The 22,693-nt window shown below is 35.7% G+C and overlaps 2 protein-coding genes across 11 annotated transcripts in view; one reads left to right on the forward strand and one right to left on the reverse strand.

Annotated features, from left to right (window-relative positions):
• Nucleotides 1–22,693, reverse strand: part of LOC116429696 (uncharacterized) — a 71,564-nt gene that overhangs the window by 42,026 nt on the left and 6,845 nt on the right. For 4 of the 6 annotated variants that reach the window (XM_076371627.1, XM_031982931.2, XM_031982930.2 and 1 more), the window contains exon 1: nucleotides 10,591–11,908. The exons of 1 other annotated variant lie outside the window; for it this stretch is intronic. In XM_076371627.1, coding sequence (XP_076227742.1) covers nucleotides 10,591–10,625 — 35 coding nt within the window. In that variant the 5' untranslated portion in view covers nucleotides 10,626–11,908. Of the gene's footprint in view, nucleotides 1–1,414; nucleotides 1,644–10,590; nucleotides 11,909–22,693 lie in introns of those variants that run through there. One more of the 6 variants, XM_031982934.2, reaches the window with a different exon arrangement.
• Nucleotides 169–6,217, forward strand: LOC116429697 (uncharacterized). Of its 5 annotated transcripts, XM_076371628.1 has the most exons (7): nucleotides 169–458; nucleotides 612–721; nucleotides 1,715–1,848; nucleotides 4,771–4,837; nucleotides 5,229–5,308; nucleotides 5,834–5,922; nucleotides 6,013–6,217. In XM_076371628.1, exons 2-6 carry the CDS (start codon nucleotides 710–712, stop codon nucleotides 5,889–5,891), a joined length of 351 nt encoding a protein of 116 aa, XP_076227743.1. In that variant the 5' UTR covers nucleotides 169–458; nucleotides 612–709; the 3' UTR covers nucleotides 5,892–5,922; nucleotides 6,013–6,217. The 5 variants fall into 5 exon arrangements, 1 of the variants encoding a protein (XP_076227743.1); XR_012999570.1 differs by lacking the exon at nucleotides 4,771–4,837; XR_004235543.2 differs by lacking the exons at nucleotides 4,771–4,837; nucleotides 5,229–5,308.

The raw sequence follows: 22,693 nt of genomic DNA on the forward strand, positions 1-22,693 counted from the left end.
ATTTCTCTTTTATTTGATTTCACGAGCCATCTTGTATATGGACTGCTGATGCAACCAGAAGCATGTCCCGGGTTTTACGTCAGAACCGATAATTAGTGAGTTGGTTGCATAACTCAACATTGTCAGATAATATATTCGAACTGACTATCAGACAAAGATACACAATCAGCGAACGCTTGAAGCGAAAACAATACTAATTCCGAAATACGTTTGTATTCTTCGGTAAAATTCAAGTGCAGTACGATCAATATTATTTTCACACGATTTTAATTCATTACGAATAATTATTTCCCTCTTTTCACGCGTGTTTGATTTAAAACAAATTCTTATTTTTCTCTTTTTACACGATTTATTAAATTTAACACAATTACGCAAATTCTAACGTGAATTTTCATATGGTTTATGGATTACTCTGCTGATTCAATTTAAATAATGTTATTTTTGAAACATTTCGTAAGGTAAGTAATCTTTTTTTAAAGCAACATAATACCTTTACTCATAATTTATTCACAATAACAAAATTATTTTTCAATATCTCTGTCTGTTGCTTGACATTTATTTTTAGCTTGCACTTTTAATTCTGTTTGTACAATATTGTTTGCATAATTTAGGGTCTGTGCAATTCCCACAATGTCTAGTCTCTGTCCCCACAGTCGGGTGGTATAATCCGGTAACCCTTCGGATTTGAATCAGAAAAAGAATAATAGCGATGAAAGCGAAGGTAAAGTAGCCTCTATTATTCCCAAGCGTTTCATTCAACCTCCTGCGTTGTGGGAAGACTCAGGGGTAATATTGTGTTATTACTACTTACTACAATTGTTACGCGCCTACGTAGTCTCATTACGTCAAATTTATTCTTATTATTTGTATTCGACACAAATTACTTTAAAGGCCACTGTTCCTGGAAACGTAGAAACCAATTTAGTGTTGAATCGGATGTGACTTCTGAATGTAAAGTAGTTACCACTATTTTCACAATAGTCGCAATAGAAGAAATGTATAAGTAGATCTACGAAAGCACTGCGATACAGTTAGAACCTGTTTTATGCTATCAGCATGGGTCAAACAAACTTAAAGAACGTTGAACCAAAAACAACACTTGAACTGTCTTTAATTTTCCTCCATAATGTTGTCCGAACTTCATTTCAAACGGAGCTGTACCCTAATTGAGTTGTAATATTAGAAAATAGTTAGCCTTGTTACCCGAACAAAAGAATTTACTGGTATTTGTGATAAGAAGCAGTTAAACTTCTTGGAATCGATCTTTCATACTAACACGAATTCTCTGAACGTCGTCGATTACAATTCATTTGCACTCCACAGAGTGAAGTGACGTATTAATCTCAAATGCACGTAAATCATTTGTGTAAATTATGCACTCTTCACACAGGTGGGAAAAAATGATTTTACTTACAACTGTACACGTAATTGCTCATTTAAATTTACTATTCGGAGCACGGGTTTTCCCAGCGTAGTGGTCACTATTTATGCACTACATGGATTTTCCACTTTCTAATGTAAAAGTACCTATATAGTATATAGTACAAATATACAATGGAATATACTATGACACTGAAAAGTGCACTTTCGGAACCACAGCTTGACTAAAACTGACAGCTCAATAGCTGAACGATTTCAATGATAAGATTATGACTCGAACATTCTAGGCACGTAGAATCTACTGATTGGTAAGCAATCGTTTCCTTCTTCATAGTTGAACGGCGAATGGTTGAACAGCGACGCGAGAAACGCAGCCGGGTCATTTCTGACCCATTTTAAACTGTTTTGGTGGCGCCAGGAGGATGAATTTCGCCGATCCTTTACCTTAACAGTAAAACTACCGGACGGGTAAGAATGATGCATTCCTGATTTCTTCTTTTTGCAATTATTAAAAAGACAACGGTTGTTTCTTTTTAATGAGCAATTATCAAAGAAATTGATTTAGCAATGCGCGGACTGAATTCTAAATCAATTAAAGTCTCAATAGATGCAATCTTTGAATTTCCATAGAGGAATTTCAATAAACCAATTTAACTGCTTGGTAGTTTCAGTGTTGAAATACATAATTTACCAAGTACAGATTTACGATTTATAACACGCACTGAAAATTGACTCATTCGCTGGCGGACTCGAAGTATTATTTAATTAAAAATTTTTTAATAGTTGACCTAAGTTGCTACGCGATCGAATTTTCCACGGAGTGTCGTGTGTCAGCTGCATAAAAGTTTCATAATCACTTTAACGCTCACGTAATGGCAGTGCGAAAACTACTGTGGAAAATACTTGTGCATTAACGATTTATACGATGGGTGGTTACGGAATTTCGCGAGTCTCATATTATCAGTTGTACAATGTTTGCTGAAGATAAAATGAACGAAGCAAGCATCATACTTCGTTTGGTTCAGTGAGTCACTTCAACGTAAAGAAAAAGAAAATTGCGCGCCTAAAAACGTTCGATTCGTGGATATTTTTAATCGTATCGCTGAAATTGTGTTAATGTAACTATAGCCACTTCTTGAATTTTAAATTTTCTGTCTCCTTTTGAATTCCGTGTGACATATTACGCGCTATGATATCGTTACAACATTATACATATGAACTGTTTTGTATAACTGAAGTTTAATTCCTTTTAGTTAAAAATTGAGATCGCATGAACATTTCTTTAGTACAAAAGTATATTTAAAGAATTATAAATGAAAATACAATAGTAAGTGTATATCGAAGCATGACACTTTTATGGCTCTGTACTGGAAGATGACTATTCACCTAAATAAAGCAGGAAAAAAACGATTTAAAAATGTTGCAAGATCGATAAATGAATTTTTATTTATAAAAGTTAACTGTTATCAAACCGCCGAGTTCCACAAGTCCGGAGGTTAAGTAAAAGACATCGTGCATGCAACCAATTCACAGTGAGGATGAAACGCGTGACGAAACCGTCGCACGTTACGATTAAGCACAGTGTTTTTGGGTCAAGTGAAATAGTAAAACGGACGGCACATAGTATGCTTTCGACTCGGCAAACGTAAGAATTTTGAATCTTTGTGACGAACTGGGTTAACGAAGGAGAATCCTTAAGAATTCTTGTTACGAAAACAAATCCATAAACTAACCAGTTTTTCTAGTCAGAGATTTCTATGGACTAAATGAATTCACCCTTTGCTCTTCTAAAGTATTTCACTAGAAATATTCAGCATTTTCTGATGAGATGTAGACGATATTTTTTTAAAGCAACTTAACGAGAAATCATACATAAGTTAAGGAACAAAGATCTTTGTGTTTCAATGTTTCACGTATTGATGCATTATACAAAGCTTAACCCTAGATAACGAAACTTAAATTAGTGTTACTTTTTAATTAAACATTCAAGTCATAGACCACGAATTAACAGTGCGGTATATTTTTATACTTCTACTTATTTCAAATAAAGTAGCACAACTCAAGAGATATATTATCAGATTATAATTAGAAAATAGGAAAGAGTCCGCAATTAACGTTTGTAGTATTTGTAGATGTTAAAAATACGCTCCTGAATTTGAATTCGCAAAAGTGGCGAAAATCGGTAGACTGTTTAGACGAATATTTAATATTTAATATTTAATATTTAATATTTAATATTTAATATTTAATATTTAATATTTAATATTTAATATTTAATATTTAATATTTAATATTTAATGTTTAATGTTTAATATTTAATATTTAATATTAACCTCAGATAACTAAATTTTATAATTTTCTATGTATTAAATCAAGTGGCCACTGAGAGCGGTCATTCGAGTGCAAAAGGTTAAAGACAAAGATACGCTTCGACCTCGCCTGTCTTTCTAGAACTTTCTTCTCAAACAGGTTAGAAATAACCCGTTAATAGTAATCGTACTGATGTAAATTAACCTTGTCACGGTTCAAGATTCCGATTACACTTACGCAATACGGCCTCAACCGAACGGAAACGTGTTCTTTAATAATCGCAGGTGATTTACAATTCGATTAACCACCTATCGACCGAATTATCTCAAGTATGTGTTTTATTTTCATAAACCGATTATTACGATAACTTGGTTTTCGGTGAGATCAGGTTAAATTTACTGCCGTTGTCGTTACTGATAAATATGAGTCACGTAGAAACTTACTCTATCGTGGCTTGATATAAAACCAGAGGTTGAGTGAAACTATAAACCGTCATCAATAAAAATCACTTATAGAACTTTCGACTTTTAAATCGGTCCTGTTCTGTTTTATGTTGATTTTATCCGTTGACACTTTAACTTTGTTGCACGATAATTTTATATTCGAGTATTAAGTGTTCTGATCCATCATATATTTTTAAACGAATATTTAAGGCAAAAACGTAGAAATTAGGAATACTGCAATTAATTCAAATTATTTAAAAAATGATAAGCTATACACTGGTTCTGCAATGTAAATAGCTTTAGGAATAACGTTTAAACAAAAACTGAATTCAGTCACACACACACACGCACATCCTTAACATAAAACAGATCAAAAACAAAAACAGAAAATAAGATTACCGTATGCTCCAACATATTTACATATTTATACATTTTTGAGCACAGAGCACCTAAGTAAGAATTTTCTTATAATTAAAGTATTGGTTTATTGAATTATTCACGCTATACTTGATGTTATCTACACTTAATTGCCATTTGCCTTTGACAGTTACGAGCTCATATTTATAAGATTAATTATTTTATGACACTCTTCTCAGGCTGCACCTATACTACATTTTTTATTGGTTATAACTTGCAGGGTTGGAAAAGTGTGCAATGTCCTATTAAAATTTCCTCGAAAGACTAATGTAATCACGAGTATGAGCGTTAAGTATCACCCAACTAATGGTAAATCACTTGTGACCCGTTTCTTATGAATGCTCACGTAGCCAAACATTCAATTTTAAAATGTAAATTATTAAGTGAGGAGAAAAGGGTCAAAATAATTCATTACAACGGCGTAGGACCGTCTGATGGAGATATTATCATAGAAGTAAAAAGGTCACGTTACATAATAAATAATTTCATTAGTGCAAATGCTTTTAGTAGCAAACATTACCTGTCTTTAGTTTTGAAAAGTTTCTTTATTTTCTCAATAAAGTATATTAAACATTTACTATTCTATTGTCACGAAAATAGGAGTCCACTCTTTACGAAAGTAGGTTCAATCGATAAAGTTACCAACTGTTACGATACCCGCTTCTATTCTATTTACAGACATTCTTTTCGAGGCAAGGGACTGATATCGATATCTGGTCCTGCCCATACGCCTGCAACGGACGTAACTTTTATCGGAAGTTCAGTTCGCTTCCATAATTCTTTCTTTTTCTGGAGAGTATTTTTTGAGCCCATCGTGATAAGAGTTAAACATAAAGGATGCAACTCATGCCTGAATCTTAAGTATTTGACCGATTACACATATCGTGGATATTTCTCGTCAGTACTTCGACGCCATACACAATTACGAGAATATAATCGCAGCCTTTCGCTAACAAATTGTAGCTATATGTGAAATGGAGATCTTTATAAATAAACGATGAACGAAAATATTTTTTAAATATTTTTGGAACATACTCATGAATTTCAAACAAAACCACTTTAACTTTCAAATCAGTAACCAGATATCCGGGTATTTTACACGGTTTCTAATGTTCTGATGACAAATTGACAAAAACGCTTGAAAAGATTGATCTCTGAATACTTTAACGTCGATTCGTGATTTAAAAATAAAAGATTTGTGCAAGAATATTGTAATACTCAAACATTTTGATTACTAACATTAATTTCATTTCGTTGCTAAGTATTTTTTTTCTGGTCCCTAGGACTAACATCGGTAAGCGAGGGTTCAGCAGGAGATTGATTACGAACCGCAGTCGATGAACTTTCAGGTTGGAATAAAAATGATTGTAAGGTTAGTTGGATTATAGCAATGAATAAATAAGAGAATCATGTGTGCGTAATATACGAGTTAACTTTCTCACGCCGCACCTTTCTCTTGCAGGAGATTGCCTCGGAATATTAGATGTTGTAATAGCTATATAAATAACAGTATCTATCAATAAGTTCATCGTTAGATTGTTAAAAGTACAGAAATATTTTGAGCATTTCAGTTACGCTAACTATTATAATAACTTTCCGCTTGAATGGAGAATGCATATTTTAAATGTATTATTTGTAATGCTGCAGGAAACAATAAACGGAAGTTTAATACACGCTATAATAGATTGCCATATATATTTCACGGCTGTTTTATTTATATTTTTTATAATAATTACTATATTTTTATTTGAAAAATAATAGAATTATATAACAGGGAAATACGTCGACTTAAACATGTTAGTACAGGTTCTCATTTGTTTCGAGTGGAAGTGTTTTCATTGTACATTGTCAATTATTAATTGCTGTTCATTGCCATGAAATTAAAGTGGTGACGTTTCTTAAGCGGACTTAAGAAATTACCTTAAACATTATAAGCAGATCGTTAATTAAAAATTATTATGTCTGCAATCAATGATGAAAAATTAAGTGTTTTCTTGCATTCTGAGATAGATGTATACATATATCTTCAAATTATACTTACAGTCTAATCTCCAGTATCTAAATTATTATACCAGGGAGATATGATTGTTATAAGAAGACAATTTTTTGATAGATATATACCAAATTGTCTTCATAGCAATGATTTTAACTTTTCAAGAGAATAATATTGGAAACACTGCAAAAAATAGAAAACTATTTCTGGGTTGCATTTTTTGTTATTCATATAAACTATTTAACATTTCCAACCAGTACGTAGTAACATGAAAAATGACATTTTGTAAGAATGTGAACACGTTACGTTTGAATTTGTTATCGTAGTTAAAGAAATAGGTAAAATACATAAAGCTTATCTAATCTTTAAGTGAAATATATCATGCACATAATAGAACATGTGGCTGTCCAAACGTTCAAATACAAGATCTTCGGATGATGGGAGATCTAGTACACCTACTCTGGAGAAGACCTGGTATATAAAGTGTTCTATAACTGGTGACATAACAGACAGAAAGGTGAATCTACATCAGGAAATAAAATTTTCAAAAATGTGGAAAATATACATGTATAAAAGACGCCGAAAATACTAAACAACAGTTTTTTATTTGAAACTAACTTTTCACGAAGATTAAAATTAAATATTTGTAAAATGTAACATGAATTTGACTGACTTAACTGAATAAACTTACAGGAAATTATTTTATATGGAAAACGACTAAAAAATGTCGAATAAAATTTCCTCGTTTGGAACATCGTCCTCAAGAATATTCACTTTTAAATTCAATTGTTTTTAAAAAAGATAGCTCGAATGAAAGAACATATTATTTTATATATGTTTCATTTATTGTATTATCTAATTAAGAGATTAAGGATCTAATCCCTAATACTTACACACAAATTTTTTAGTAGAATCATGTTTCTCGCTTCGATCATCAAATAAACGTACCCTTTATATCAACAAATGATATTCCCACTGATATTCCCAAAATTATTAAGAAAAGATCAGAACTCTGATAAAAAGATTTGACAACGAATCTGCCGAATCACAAAATATTAAATGAATCACAAGAAATTAACGCGCGTATACTAGGAGTGGAATTATCGATCAATTTTACAAACTAGGCAAAAGTTGATTGCCGCGAACACCACAGTGAAGGTCTCGGAAAGTAGGTGATTCCACATTCTGTATAAAGAAACGGATACCCGGCTATTCAACCAGGAAGACGATGGATTGTAACGAACCTCTAACTGTGCTTCGAGTTCCTGCGGAATTGTAGTAAATCACTCGATTTGCTCTCGCAACGCTCTACTAACAAGAAACGGCTTTTTTTTGTGTATTTTATCCCAATATCGAGATACGCTGAGTCACTGGAAACATTTAGAACCGGAAACGCTACGAGAAATTAAGTGGGAATCCGAAAAAGAGGAAAAAGCAGCGAACAGTCGACTCTCTGTGGCCACTCATCGGAACGAATTTAAACGACAAATGTATCTGAGAGAGATACATTATATTATATTAATTATTCATAATAAATTAATCATACTTTATGTATTTACTTATTTATATTCCACTATATATCTAATTCATAATTAAATTGGTAGTTATTCCATGATATGTATAATTTTTTACAGCTCAATGTAACATTTATACAATTCTTGAATCTGAAGCTATGACTATTGTTGTTCGAATACTTTTGTCACTGTACGGTTTTTAAGAACAAAATGTCACTTTACATCGCAAACGGATTCGAATAATTGTTCACACGTAGAATTTACAGAATTTAAATAAACATTTAGAATACTATATAATACAATAAATCAGTTTGTACCTAAATTTGTCATAGTTAAAAACGTGTTACCAGAATGATTATTCTACATTTGTGTAGATAATATATTGATATACAGAAGGAATTTTCCATCGTCTTCGATAGTCACTGGAACGTCAAATGAGAAGTGCATATTGCTGCAGAAAAAGATACTTTCAGCAATTTTCTCAAGCGTGACTTAAATATACATAAATCATACGGTACCTACTACAGCAGAAATGTATTTATATTTCGGGAAGGGCTTCCGAGAAAGTATACGCTATTTGTAGAGGATGTTTCCTTCAACTGGATACATCGAAGTATCTTATAAACCGTTGAATATATTAAAAACTTACTGTTATGAATGCTGTTCAGTAGAGAGAAACATTATGCAATGTATATATGGAACTTTTTGTATATGACAATATTGAAAAGACTACAAGGTGAACTTAATTTGCATAAATAGAATACTGTAAGTACATTTCTATTCATAAGAAGGTTATTCATTGTAGTAGAATGACAAGCCGGCTAGCTGAATGTATACATTGTGCTGCGAACCCGCAGTTCGAATGACTCTATGTGACATACGAATGTATAATACTCTATTTCAGAGAGCTAAGTTGGCCTTCAAATTTCCCCTAGAATGTCAAATAAAAAGAATACTATTTACATCACAGAATGACCCTTTCTATACCAATATCTTCGTACTTTATATTCAAACGTATTCAGTTAAAGGATTCACTGTATATGCTTTGAAAATATGAATTGCCTCGTGGTTGTAATGTCTGCCACGAATGTGTCAATAAAAGAAATTATTTGAACTTATTCTGTTTTATTGATGCATTCTATCAATTATTCTACAAACGTCGCAAGAATTTGTAGTTCAATATATTACTTCCATAACTTCTGATACTTGTGTTTTTAAATACAAGAATGTATTTAACAAATTAAATAATTTTATTTACTTGTATTTAAATGTTAATAAATAATTTCTGCTGAATTCCATTTTACTCTTTTGTATTGATAGGATAAATTGTTCAAAGAAAATTACGCTATTTGACATTACAAATAAGTCTATTTTATTAATCAAAATTACTAATGGAGTAAAATTTGTATTATACATATTACGGTAAAGAAAAGTTCCACGAACGTAAAATAATTTTAACGGAGTTGAGCATGATACATAGAAATCACTTGCATAAAGATAACAGTTATCTGTTGATAGATAATTAATTTATGCGATTAGAATTGCAAATAACAAGATGTTAACTCTATACTAGTAAAGAAATTAATATTTTATTTTCCGGCATAAATTAGCAATGCTTTTTCATATGTTGCATCTCGTTTTTGCGCGAACGCGCTTATGAGTTTTGTAATTTCGTTCAGGTAATTACAAAGATTGTAGACTCAATTTATGCCGAAATGCTCAGTGACTGGATCTTTGACGTAAGACTGATCGATCTTTCCCAAGTTAACACCTGTAGTTCCTTCGTGAGAAGTAAACCCATCTTATGAAATTGTAATTGTTTGCGTATAAATTGCGTTTGTAGAAGAGCTCCGTCTAATAATTAGAATAGAATTACTAGATCCTAACTTGGTAGAATTTAACAATAACCTTTTATCGTACTCACGATGAAACCGAATTTAAAAAACGGAAGTTACCCTTCGTTGCACGAGAATATAGATTACATTAAAAGCAAGTCCGTGAAACTTCTGAACACATAGCATCACTTCCAATAGCTGAATGTCACATTATAAGAAACAATAAAAATGTACAATAAACATATTCAATAGTGCAAGTAACAAAATAATAGTTTAACACAAGCATTACAATATCAAATAGTTAATAATCGTTTCTATATATCTTTAGTAGAAAGAATAAGTAACATACAAAACGCTCAATATTCCCATAGCAGTCGTGTGAAAATAAAACGAAAGTTAGTGTCTAGAACAGAGCAATTGATTCATGTGAAAATGAACTGCAACAAATTTTTCGGTAGCTCATGCCGGCACGGCGCAGCGGGCCGATCGCAGTCGCGAACCTCGAGCCGGCGCTTAACTTTAGACCGTGCGCCGTTTAAAATGCAGCCACGGAAAGTCGGGACCGGAAGTAAAATAGAGAAAAACGTCGAGCAAAAGTAGTAGACGTCGGGACGTATGGCAAAGGGAAGCGGTTATTTTCTCCGTCAGTTCCTCGCCGCCTCTTTGTTCCCCTTCACCCTTACCCGCGATCATCTTACCTCACGCTGTAGGACCTTCCCGGTTTGGAGGTCATTGTACTGCAGCAACGGGGTGGCGGGCACTATAAATCGATTTCCCACAACGACGTCGAGGCGCCAGCGACCACCACTCGGGAAAAGTCCCCCACCACCCCACTCCCAGCCCCGCCGTTGTCCTCCTTACTATCGATGACGACCCGAACCCTCCCTACACGTCGCAGAATTACGCTTCTTGGCACGTGACTGGACGAGAAAATCTAACTTCTACGCCGTAAACCGGAACATCCTCCCTCCTCTCATCTCGTTTCCGCGAAAATCGATCGGCAACCCCCCCTGGCGCCAGGCCGACCGTCACACTTTTCTACGCCGGTTTAGTGATCCTTCGAGAACCACAACATAGTTTACTCGGAACGCTGGGGAAGGGGGGGTTGCATCCGGATGATGCAACTTCGGTCCAATCTCATCGAGCTTTCAATTATTCCAGCGTCCCAAGTATCGTTTGAGCCTCGAGTGATTGTTACACTGGCATGGAAGTTTGACGTAATGACAATTCAATGAAAAACAGTTCCATCTGGTACATGTGTACCAGCAGCTCCGAATATCGCCTCGAAATTTCCCAAGTTGGTTCCAATGAATGGTCAGAGCTTCCGCACCGGAATTCCAGTCGAGATACCAGTTATCATTCGACTGCGTGGCGATGAGGTGCAAATGTCACAAAAGACGATCCTCCTGATCGTCACAGGCTGGTCTGGCTCGGTTTAATCCGGTTGTCGATAGTGATCGATGAGGTGCGCGTAGCATCAAGGCCAGGGATTCCGTGCGCCACGATTTTTGCAGTGGCGCTCGGAACCAGGCTGACAGGGCACTCTCCGGTCGCCTCGTGCGTAAACAGATTCCACGAAAGTCCAATGTCACGGCTCGCCACGCGGCACGCTGTCGATCGTTTCTGTTTGCGGGACCAGTTATAGTTCAGCGTTGCCGCGTAAACGTTCGAACGCGTCGCCCGGAATCATTGCATTCCCGTAGCGTTCCTGGCATCCTTCGCCGGGACCGATGCAACTGCTCGTTCGCCTTCGATTGGACGAGCCGGCTCGTGGTCAAAAAACGTTCATCATACTGGATCATTTACCCAAGAATTTATATTCACGTAATCGGCAAAAAAGGAAAACAGATAGGAAAGAAACCGCAAAAACAGACACTTTCAATTGTCACCGAAGAACTGAATGGGAACAAACGAAGGTTGCGGTGACAGCGTCCTCGTCGATGTGAATGAAAAACAGATCGATCGTTACACTGTCAAATTTATCCCCTTTTTTCACAGGTAATCTCACCGATCACTTTTGCCTCGGTGTATTCGCAAACATTCTGTCTGAACGTCTGTGTGGCATGACGACGTGCGCACGGCATCTCGGGACGGAATGAACCGGAGCACGGGCACCGTGTGCGTGGCCACCCTCTGTGCCGAGGGGTGGGCAGGATGAGACGCCACGACGCGGCGCGATTATTGGGGAATTTTCTAACGGAGCGGAACGACGATGCGTAGGAGGGAACGAGGCGTCGCGACAATGTCTGCGGCAGCTGCAACCACCGGAGACTGTTGACCACGTTTTCTTCTATCGACCGTATCGCACTGCGGCGACGAATAGCACTGGCAACTTCACCTCGTGGCGCGCAGGTTTCATGCAGCCGAGCGGGAGGGTGCTCACGAGCACGCGCGCGCGCTCACCCCGGCCACTTTTGTGTATTTACACACGTACACACAGGTGGCGGTCGTGGCTCGAAGCACAATTGATACGTTTACGATGCAGTTTTCCCGGTTCTTTTCAACGCCGCAGCGCTCCATCCTTCGTCAAAATTCGAGGAAGTAATTCTGCTGATGGAAGCGGCCGAGGAAAATGATAAATCACGTTATCTACTGTACTAGCGGAAAGTTTCCAACTGCTTTTTGCTTCCTTGTTTCAAAAAACACACAGCGTAACACGTTGACTGCCACGAAATGTACTGTAGAGATTTTTTTTAATTTAATTAGAAAAGTATGAGGTTTATACAATTTTATATATAATTACATATACAGTTTTATATATAATTGTGGGGATTCTGTATTAGCTTAAGTTGCTTCCAAACGTGGATAAGTTGGTATTAACTTTTTAAAAGCTGAAATGATATGGAGCTGAAAGCTCGTGGAGTGGAATTTCGTGTAATTTCATTCATAAAGTATTTATTATACGAAAATAGAATGGCACATTCTGCATTCAATGGAAATATATTCAACCACTTATTATTAATGCGTAATTCTATTATCATAATTATCCATAATGTTTAATATATATGTATTACATACACTTTGGTACTTATTAAACCCTTCCGCTGTCATATTATAATGTTCTCAACTGCTTCTCCTCTACGTGCACGGCCATTTCTTTATTGTACGTAAACATTATCAACTTCCGTCCGAATTAATGAGGCCTTAATTAATATCTCCGTTCTACTACATTGAATGAGATTTAAAAAAGAGGCTTTTAAAGATAATACTTTTAAAAGCATGTCTCGCAATCATTTCGATAACAATTAGTAAACTACTTACAAAATTAGGCACCGCCAAGTTATCGATGAAATAAATTCGCAGATAATTTCAAGGTCTCCAGTTTTATTGAAAACATGATTCCAATGATCATTATTTATTCACAGTGTCATGGCTCAGTAACTACAATATTGCAGAAATTAAATGATTCGATAAAATTAGGGCCTAGGTACATTCGACATACAATATGCATGTATAATGTACGCACCAACAGAATTTTCTTGAAAATACAAAAGTAAGTAAGTTTGTTTGAACTGTCGATTAATCATGATATGGAAGATGACTCACATGATAATGAAAAACCGCATAAAAAGAACCATAAGAACAGCGTATGCTATCTTTATATAGCATGCACCCTTATTTATGAAATAAAAACAATTCTGATTTTCATTTTAGGAATTTTATAATTTCTCCACTGAACTTATAATATCATTTAAGCCATAAAGAGTAAATACATACACATAAATTTAATATATACGATTAAATATTCAGATAATTAGGTAGGCGAGTTTTTCATTAAAGCTTTATTAAACACTATATTTCTTTCTCATTAATTGAGAAACAAGTCTCGTACAATCAGTCTACAATGTGTGCGAAGCGACAACTACTTAAGATATAGATAAAATAAAAGTGAAAAATCAGTTCACGTTCATTTAAAGAAATGACCGAATACAAATCGCCACAGAGTAAAAAGAAACAAATAACCCATATACCTCTCTCTCTCTCTCTCTCTCTCTCTCTCTATATATATATATATGCCTGTTTAAGAGCAAATTTATTTTCCAGTAGCGTGACAAATGATTATTCAATTATTAGATCAGATTAAAAGTCATTTTACTAGTGAATAACGAAAATTCAATAAGTAAACAATAAATAATACCCACAAAAATTCTTCGGTTAAACGAGAACCTTTAAACTTACAACGAAAACCGTGCAGTGACTGTAAGATAATCACTCGATGATCGTGATCGAGGGCAACCTTGAAAAAGGAAGAAAACGAGACAGTCTAATATATACCTTACACCTAGTTACTGTTACTTCCTTTCATTGTTACTTTACGAAGTTGCTCGCATTCGTCAACACGCTCAAGTATTCGCCACAATGTCGTAGTTCTCGCATTTCCGCGTGCTACGTTGGCACCCCCGTGCCCGCCGTTTCTATCGAACAGTAGCGTATTAATAGCGTTTCTCGGCGGTTCATCCAGCAACGATTAAGCGACCCTTAATCAAAACAGACGTAACATCGGTTGAACGTCCAGCGAAATGAAAGAAAAAGGATAACCGTCGTCGAGATTTATCGTTCATACGAGAAGTCGAATTCCCGAGAAACGGACACCGTTTGCCGCAACTTAATTGCATTGCCCGTGTAATGAACCGTGTCTGTCGTCTGCATCAGTGATTGAGCAGTTACAGACGACGGTAAACGTTCGATTTTCCCTCTTATCGTGTCGGCTGTATTTACTGTGCCATTGTGATCCGGGGTCGTCCGTTTTTCTCATTCACGCCCGGCTATTTAGCAAGTCCCGTAGCGACACGCGGAGATCACATCCAACAGAACAATTAATCGACTACAGGAATAACTGAGGATGTTTGCGTTTGTGTACCATTAAACGGAATCGTTAACGAGCGATTCCACGCCAACGTGACGTGAAGATGACCAGCGTCTATGATCTCCGTGCTTATTGCTATTAGCTGATGAGAGCGGATACACTAAACGAATACCACATTTATAACGCCCCATGACCGCGAGCACTCGGGAATCTGGCCGAGGGCCACATAACTTGGTTTTTGCTGTAAAAGCGGATAAATCGAGGAACAAGAACAGGATCAATCTCAGTGGCGACCCCTGCCCGTAACAGAACTATGCGCAACGCTGGAGGAAGGATTATGTTGCGAATCCGCTTCAATTACAACCCTAATAAATATTAGTTTTTAATACTACGGGTGTTAATCCTCGCATGACGGATGGCCATTTTAACCTTCAACCCCTTACTCTATGATTTCACAACTGTGCTTGTTGAAACTAGTTTATCGTTAATAATTTAGCAGAAAACGAAACAGAATTTAATGCTTATTCTCATCGTTTAATGTTTAATCCGTATTACAGTCGCGTGGTGTACAATCACGCAATAAATTAATAAATGAGGAAATATTTGAATATGGTGACAGTTATTGGTTAACTTGTTGCACTATTATCTGACCGACGATCTTTCTATCTGTCTCGAATTTTTCTTTTATATATATACATATAATTAAATTATTCATACAATCAAAGCAGTTTTCTAAAAGAAACAGAAACTGGAAGGTCAAATCGTTTCTCGTGTCGATTAATTTGCTAGCCTCCTTACATCTCGTAGATCCAACAACATTTCGTTCGTTCGATGTGTTGCGGTGAAAATGAATTTGTAAGTCATTAGAATTCTCGTGTCAAATTTGAATAAACTGAACAACATGCGATTATCGTTGCTCTGCTACAGACGTGCTAAATAAACCTATCTTGAGTAGCTTTTATCGACGCTATGATGGATGCTCTCCCCGCCGGTATTAAAGCTGCGACGTAAACGCAGCCTAATTCCGCCGATCGCGCGGATACTTCGCGCGGCGTTGGTGTAATTTAGACGTGTCCCATAAATTTGTGGGTGTCGGGTGTATGTTCGGCTACGAAGGATCAGAGTTCGATGCGTGCCATGAGCAGGATTCCGAGGCGGCGCGTGGCGTCTGCGTCGTCCAGCGGGAATTCACGGGGCCAACACAAAGAAAGTCGCGCGGAATGCCGGGAGTTCCAGACGCGTAAATCGCTCAGCGCCTCTCCTGCGCATAGGTGAGCACCGACGGACAAATATAGAACGCGTCCAGAAATATGTCTTTCAGGCTGCACTTAAAATCGTCGCTTCCGCCGTGGCTGTCGTAGACTTCGTTACCTTTAGGGTCATTTTCGACGCCCCTGCCTTCTGCTTATACAGGCTCATCCACTTAACACAGAACCGGCACGCGAGAGCACAAACGAGACCGTCCGACGCGTATCTATTCACTAGAAACTAGATTCCTTGCCAGAAAAGTATTTCACGCGAGATCCTTTAGTAATGACACCGATCAAATTGCGAATTATGAGTCTAACACCTTAACGCTATCGCAGCCGAGTAAATGGTAGGTAAATGTCTGTCTGCCGGTGATTGTATTGATATACCTTTTGACACTTGTAAAAACCGAAATGTTTAATTTATTAGAAAATGAAAACAGAAACTGTGTACATTCAAAGTCCCGCGATAATGCGAGATCGATGTTAAGAGTCAAGTTTATATTTCAATTTGAATCTAATGGATATAGTAAAATCGAAATAGAATACTTAGAATTAATCAATTTTTAGTAAAATTTGTGTTATGTTTTATCAAGTTACGTACCCTAGAAATTATAGCATACCAAGTCTGATTCAGGTTCAGTCTATTCTTCTATTTTTATTTATGAAACTCGTTTTCAGTAGGACAGCTGTCCGTTTATTGACATTTCTATTATAATGTACTTAATAACAAAGAAAGTAAATAAATAAACTCGGATCATAAGTAGGATAAACTGATCGTGATCGTTTTGCAGTTGTATAATAAGGATGATCTCTTAGCGGTGAAACATGTTTGCTGTAGCAATGAACACAATATAACTTCTACGTTAACTAAGTATTAACTTGAAGTCATTGTATGTTTTTACTCTTTCGTCTTATTATTTCATTGACTCCAGTCTTATTTTTGGACCATTTATTTACAATTACAACATATAAATCTGAAGTGATTGTATTAGTTACGAACGTTTTGCTAACATTCGGCGTAGAATGTCGGAAAAGGTGAAGAAGGTTGTGAACCACTGCCGCCGACTGTCATATAAACGCAACGTTAGTCGTAATTAGAATCTTAGAAAGTAATTTCACACCAATTCGACAGACGGATGGTATTTGTCTAGTCTACAGATTCCAGACGAAACCATCCCCACGATGAAACCGCAAACACAATCTTCAGGCAGAAATTCAGGGGTCTACGTGATTCCGACAGTTTGCTGAAGCAACAGTTCGCAGGTTCGCCGAATGTTCAGAACTACCGGGGCAAATTTCATTATGCCGCACTGATCGAGTTTCGTTGGCCACATCGAAAAGGTTTCACCATGAAATTGGTCGGTTCGGACCACTCACGATCAACTCTCATCGAGGCTCGGCTGTTCAACCCCCTGCCGTATGATTTTATTCGTGACTACGCGTGTCAGATTTATATTACTATTAGGGCATTCCGGGTGAGATGATCCAACTTCATTTAACCCTTCACACTCGTGTGTCATGCTGGAGATGACAATTCAAATTTTTTATAGAACGTTGGAAATTGTTTGAAAAAATACCGCTCTTTAAGAGATTATAAAAATTAAATCTTATTATAACAATAATAAATAAAATAAATATAAAACCATAAATTCTACCACAGTAAATTACTTTAGTTCATTTCATTAAAAATAAATACAAGTTTACACCCAACAACATTGCAAATAAATCGAGTGCAAAGGGTTAAATTGTCAAATATCTATATTTTCAATTGGTTTTAATGGTATATTGAATCTTATAGAGAAATCTATTTAACTATTCTGCTTATATGTATTAATTTCTATAAATATACTTTTTTTGTTAAGTATAAATGATATTTATAATGTAATAGTGTTTTCTAAGAAAGTGGATCATATCCCCCCAAATCATTCTACATTAGGCTCTCGATTAACTGAGTTACTATTTTTCGCAATTCAGGTCGTCTAGAGTCTTAATTATTCACAAATTCAATAATTCGAATTACTGAATTATACTTCAGGATACATAGCGGAACGTCATTTATTCTAACGGATTTGTCTCCCAATTAGTTCGAATAATCGACATTCTTCTATATCTTACGGTTGAGACTATTCTTAGAAGGTTTTTCATTTCCTTAACGATTTATTGAATATTTATTACATTGAGGGTGTGGCTGTTCCTGCATAGGTCAGATGCAATCTACTTTATTCTCACTAACGTAAAAGCGGTCAATTGCCTCCATATTTTAAAAAGGTCTATGGATCTTTATGGACCTTTCTCGATCAATTCGAATCATAACTAAGTCACGCGATATTAGTTTATTTTCGAATATTATATGAACCAGTACAACAGTGATCAACTTTTCATCGAGTTGACCCTTTGGTTCGCAAATTGTTTGACAATTTTCAACAAATTTTATTTATTTTTGAATAATAATAATTCTTCCAGAAATTGTTACATTTGGAATTTCTGCTATTTTATTTTGTATCGTATCTTTTTTTCAAATTGTTTAAATTTGTAATTAATATAGATGTAACTACACATGTAGTATAGTGAGAACGGAAGGGTTGATGAGCATAGATCTCGTAACGTTTCTACTTTCCCGAAACCGACGTGAAATTATCTGTCTTTGCGTGGGCGTGTCAAGTTAGCAATTCCAAACTGTTTCATACAGTTGAAATTGTATTCCTTATCAGTCCGTATAATGGTGAGCGGACACTGTAGTTATGGAGTATAAACACGCCTGTACGTAATTAATTCTAGGCGAATGTTAATTAGTACCTCGTCACAGGAAATTTCAAAGTACTGTGTATGCATGGAAAGCTGATTGTGGAAACAACAGGAAACAAAGTTTCGGTGATTTTTCGTACGTTTCATGTTTATTCTGAGAATACGCTTTCGATTCAACTATCGTGGCACGTGTCTTATACGAACCGATTACGAAACATAACGTTTGAATAACCTTGTTTTTTAGATAAGAATGTGGAAATGTAGTTACTGCAATAAACACAATTGTAAAAGAAATCATAGGACAAGGGCTGTACAAATTAAAGGATTAACTTAAAGAATAATGTAATATTTTATTTCTAATAAATACGACAATAACGAAAACTCTGTAAAATGATGGTGCTTCTTCTCATGTTTCATTTTTTCATTGAATGAGTCATAAATAAGGTAATAGTTTTCATTTTGAAAATGAAAAAATGAATGATTTAACATTCCTGTCAGGTCCGATGGTATTGCGTTAACGACATATATAAACTCTTCAACTGCTGAATGTGCAAACGAAATTTCAGGCGGTACGTGGAATCCAATGAGTTCGTAATGTTACGATCCTGAAAGTACACCGGCACTCCGGACTTCTATGGATTCTAATCTTCGAACGGATCGGCAAGCTACACGACCTTTTCAAAAGGATTCAACGGGATGCAACTATCCCGCGAGGAAGACCTTTTCTCATTCGTATTTTCTCAGGTCTAACGAGCATCCATTTACACGAATGTTGCGTCACCGACATTAAGGCGGGCGTTAATGTCGTAACAACGGTACAGATAGAATTAGAATCCATTCTATGGTAACCGGAGCTGTTTTATCTCGACAGTCAACCGTTGCTGAAAGTATTTGCATCATTCGAGGACAATAACTCGTATTCTAGACAGTACATGTGTCGTAACGCGCCTCGAAAAATAATGTAATACGATCGCTTTTGATGCACACGGGTACTAAACAGTTCAGGGTGATTTAACGACGTATCTTAGAATTACCTTGAAATTTTATTCAATATTCTTGACACGCGTTTTTCTTGAAACCAAAAGAACCTTCGTGAAACATCAGATTATTGTTAAACGATATATAATGAATAATAATTTGCATCATTCGGCAACTAGAAGTTATCATATGAGGTAAATCAGCGAAATATTATGAGAATAAGGATCAATAGAATAACGAGAATGTTAAAAGTACTTTATCCATGAAAAAATAACTGTTCATTGGAGAAAACCAATTACATTTTGATTACATTTATGAAAATCGATTAAATTTAAATACATTTCATTTGGAATGTTTCTTCCTATTATCGAAATGACAAAAATACTCAGAGAAAAAAAATAAATGAGGTGTTTCGTTATGATATGATTGATAACATCGTTCACGAATCTGTACGGGATTAAACCTTTATCGGTAAAGCGTAATATAACCCAATACATCATTCCGGGTGGAATGCTGGCTTCATGCTCGAGGCAAACCAGCCAGGTACATCTAATATTGCTTTGAAATTTATCAGTGGACATAAATGTAGGTCAGTCAACAAGAGTATTTGCGAGTGGTAGTTCAGAAGCAGAACTGATTTTTCTGATGTCTCTAACCGGCTCATAGCTACGACTTTCCCCGATTGACCTCGCAACTCTATTCTCGAGACACATCTTCATGGTAAAAATCATGTTCTCGCCGATTGAATTGTCAAAAATTTTCAAATCAGAAACGCGGCGAATAAATGTCTTTTATAAACTTCGAATTCACCCAGAATTGCTGTAGAGAAGTATTACGCTGAAAAAATAAACGTCAATGCTCATAAAAGTAATTTATGTACTTATAATTGAATGAACTACTTTCAAGTTGATAATACGTGTTTTTTTTATTATTTTACTTTCTCGATTTACGCTGGCGATTATGTAGCGTGAACGTTATAGCCATTCAATCTTTTTTTATTTCATAAACAAATAACTTATGATATAATTAAAATATACCGATGCATTTGTTATGGCTAATACTGAAACATTGTATATTAATGTAAAATTACACAAAATGTTTGATGAATACTGTTTGCCCTTGAGGAAAATGATTAAAGTTAATATTTCTTAAAAACATTTTTTTTCCTCTATAATGTGTAGCATTAAACACATTAAATAAATACACACCTGCAGCACATACACAATAAATTGCATTACATAGAACATACAAAATATTACAAAAATAGGTGAAGTTGCCAATGTGTTTAGTCCGCTCCGATTTTGATGATTTTCAAATATATTGTTGGGGACATAATTTTGAACAACTTTTTCCTTTGTATGTTATCAGTCGGGAACTTTTATCGAAGATCGAGGGCTGATTGATGCATGCCATCGCCTAAGTGAACGTACGGTTGTACTTATATCTCTCTGACAGACGCACACACGAATACAGAATTCATTGTAGTAATAGCAACAATTTTCGCGATTATCACAGAAACTAGAGCCTTCCTGTGACAACAAATAAAGGAAGAAGTTGTTCAAAATCATGTTCCCAACAACATATTTGAAAATCATCAAAATCGGAGCAGGCTACACACATAGACAACTTGACCAAAAAAAAACATATATATATACATATATATTCATTTGTATATATTTGAGATCATTATCACGATCCGGTGCGATCACGCAGTGTCGATCGCAGAATCGATGGATCCCTTCGCGATCCCACGCGATTGACAAAACGGCGTGGCAATGATCTTACATCATTTGCCAAACCGCAGAGCCAAGGCCACAACGGTCGCTGCGTGATTGGTTAACGATTAATAATAGAGAAGTAATAATTCATTTATACTTAAAGAAAATGAATAACACTTAGATTTTTCAAATTCAGTTGAAAATTTTCATCACGAGTCTGACACGATATTGTAGATCAAGGGGTTAATTGTGTATATAGTGTAAGTTGAAATTTCCTCTGTGTATGTGGTGCATGTAACACGTGTGCATAGGCCCTAAAAGCGTAATATCAGGATTACGCAAAGTGGGTTACGTAAGATGTTCCTGGAAGCATCATAAGTACGGCAGGTACTCACAGAGGTGCGGCATAGGTCGATGAAAAGGGTTAGGAGAAAGGTTACCAGCGAGAATGGAGGGGGTGAGTCCAGTTTTGGATAAGATCGTGAGAGAAAAGAGCTGATATGTATGAAAAAAGTTGCCGGAACAAAAGAGGAGAATGCATTGCTGCGTGACCGGCTTACGAGAGTAAGTCGAACACTAAGAAACCTGAATCGTAGGTAATGCCTGTATCTCAATGGGCTTACACGATTACCCGGGGATGTACTCTTATATACGTGTGTACGTACAGTCAGCGAAAGTTTCATAATTTCAAAAAATAATTCTTCATAACAGTAGATATGTAGTAAATAAAGTAGGTATTTGTTGACTACCGCGAGGATTGTTAACGTTTTGAATAATATTACTTACTCTTCCATACTAACGACAAATGTAAAGATTTTTGGAGAATATTAGGATTAATGAAAATATCAGAATTATTATATATTAATATTAGAATTAATTATTAGCGATTTCGTATCCCAGTTCTCACGCGATATTATTATCTAATTATTTACGTTACTAAATATTTGTATCCAGTCCCAATTTTCTGACTGCAATTGTTTCCAAGCGATTTGGAAGCCATCCGGTGACCACCGTGATAATTCACATGTTAACGATTGGACGAAAACAAGTATCCTAGTGTTAATACTAAACATGTAATACGTAAATTTGAAAGAAATTTTCTAATGGCACATTTAATTTTATACAATTTGATAGAATATTCTATTCTATTTCAAATGTGGTTGTAAGATGACTATTAAATTTCTCTCAATTTTCGCGTTACGATGTTCCCAACAATTGAACGCCTTAAACAATCTCTCAATCGTGAATAGCGATTTCTAAGCAACTGTTGAAAGAAGATTAAAACGTTGATGCAGGAACCGTG

Source organism: Nomia melanderi, chromosome 10 (assembly GCF_051020985.1).
Source record: "Nomia melanderi isolate GNS246 chromosome 10, iyNomMela1, whole genome shotgun sequence".
NCBI lineage: Eukaryota > Metazoa > Arthropoda > Insecta > Hymenoptera > Halictidae > Nomia > Nomia melanderi.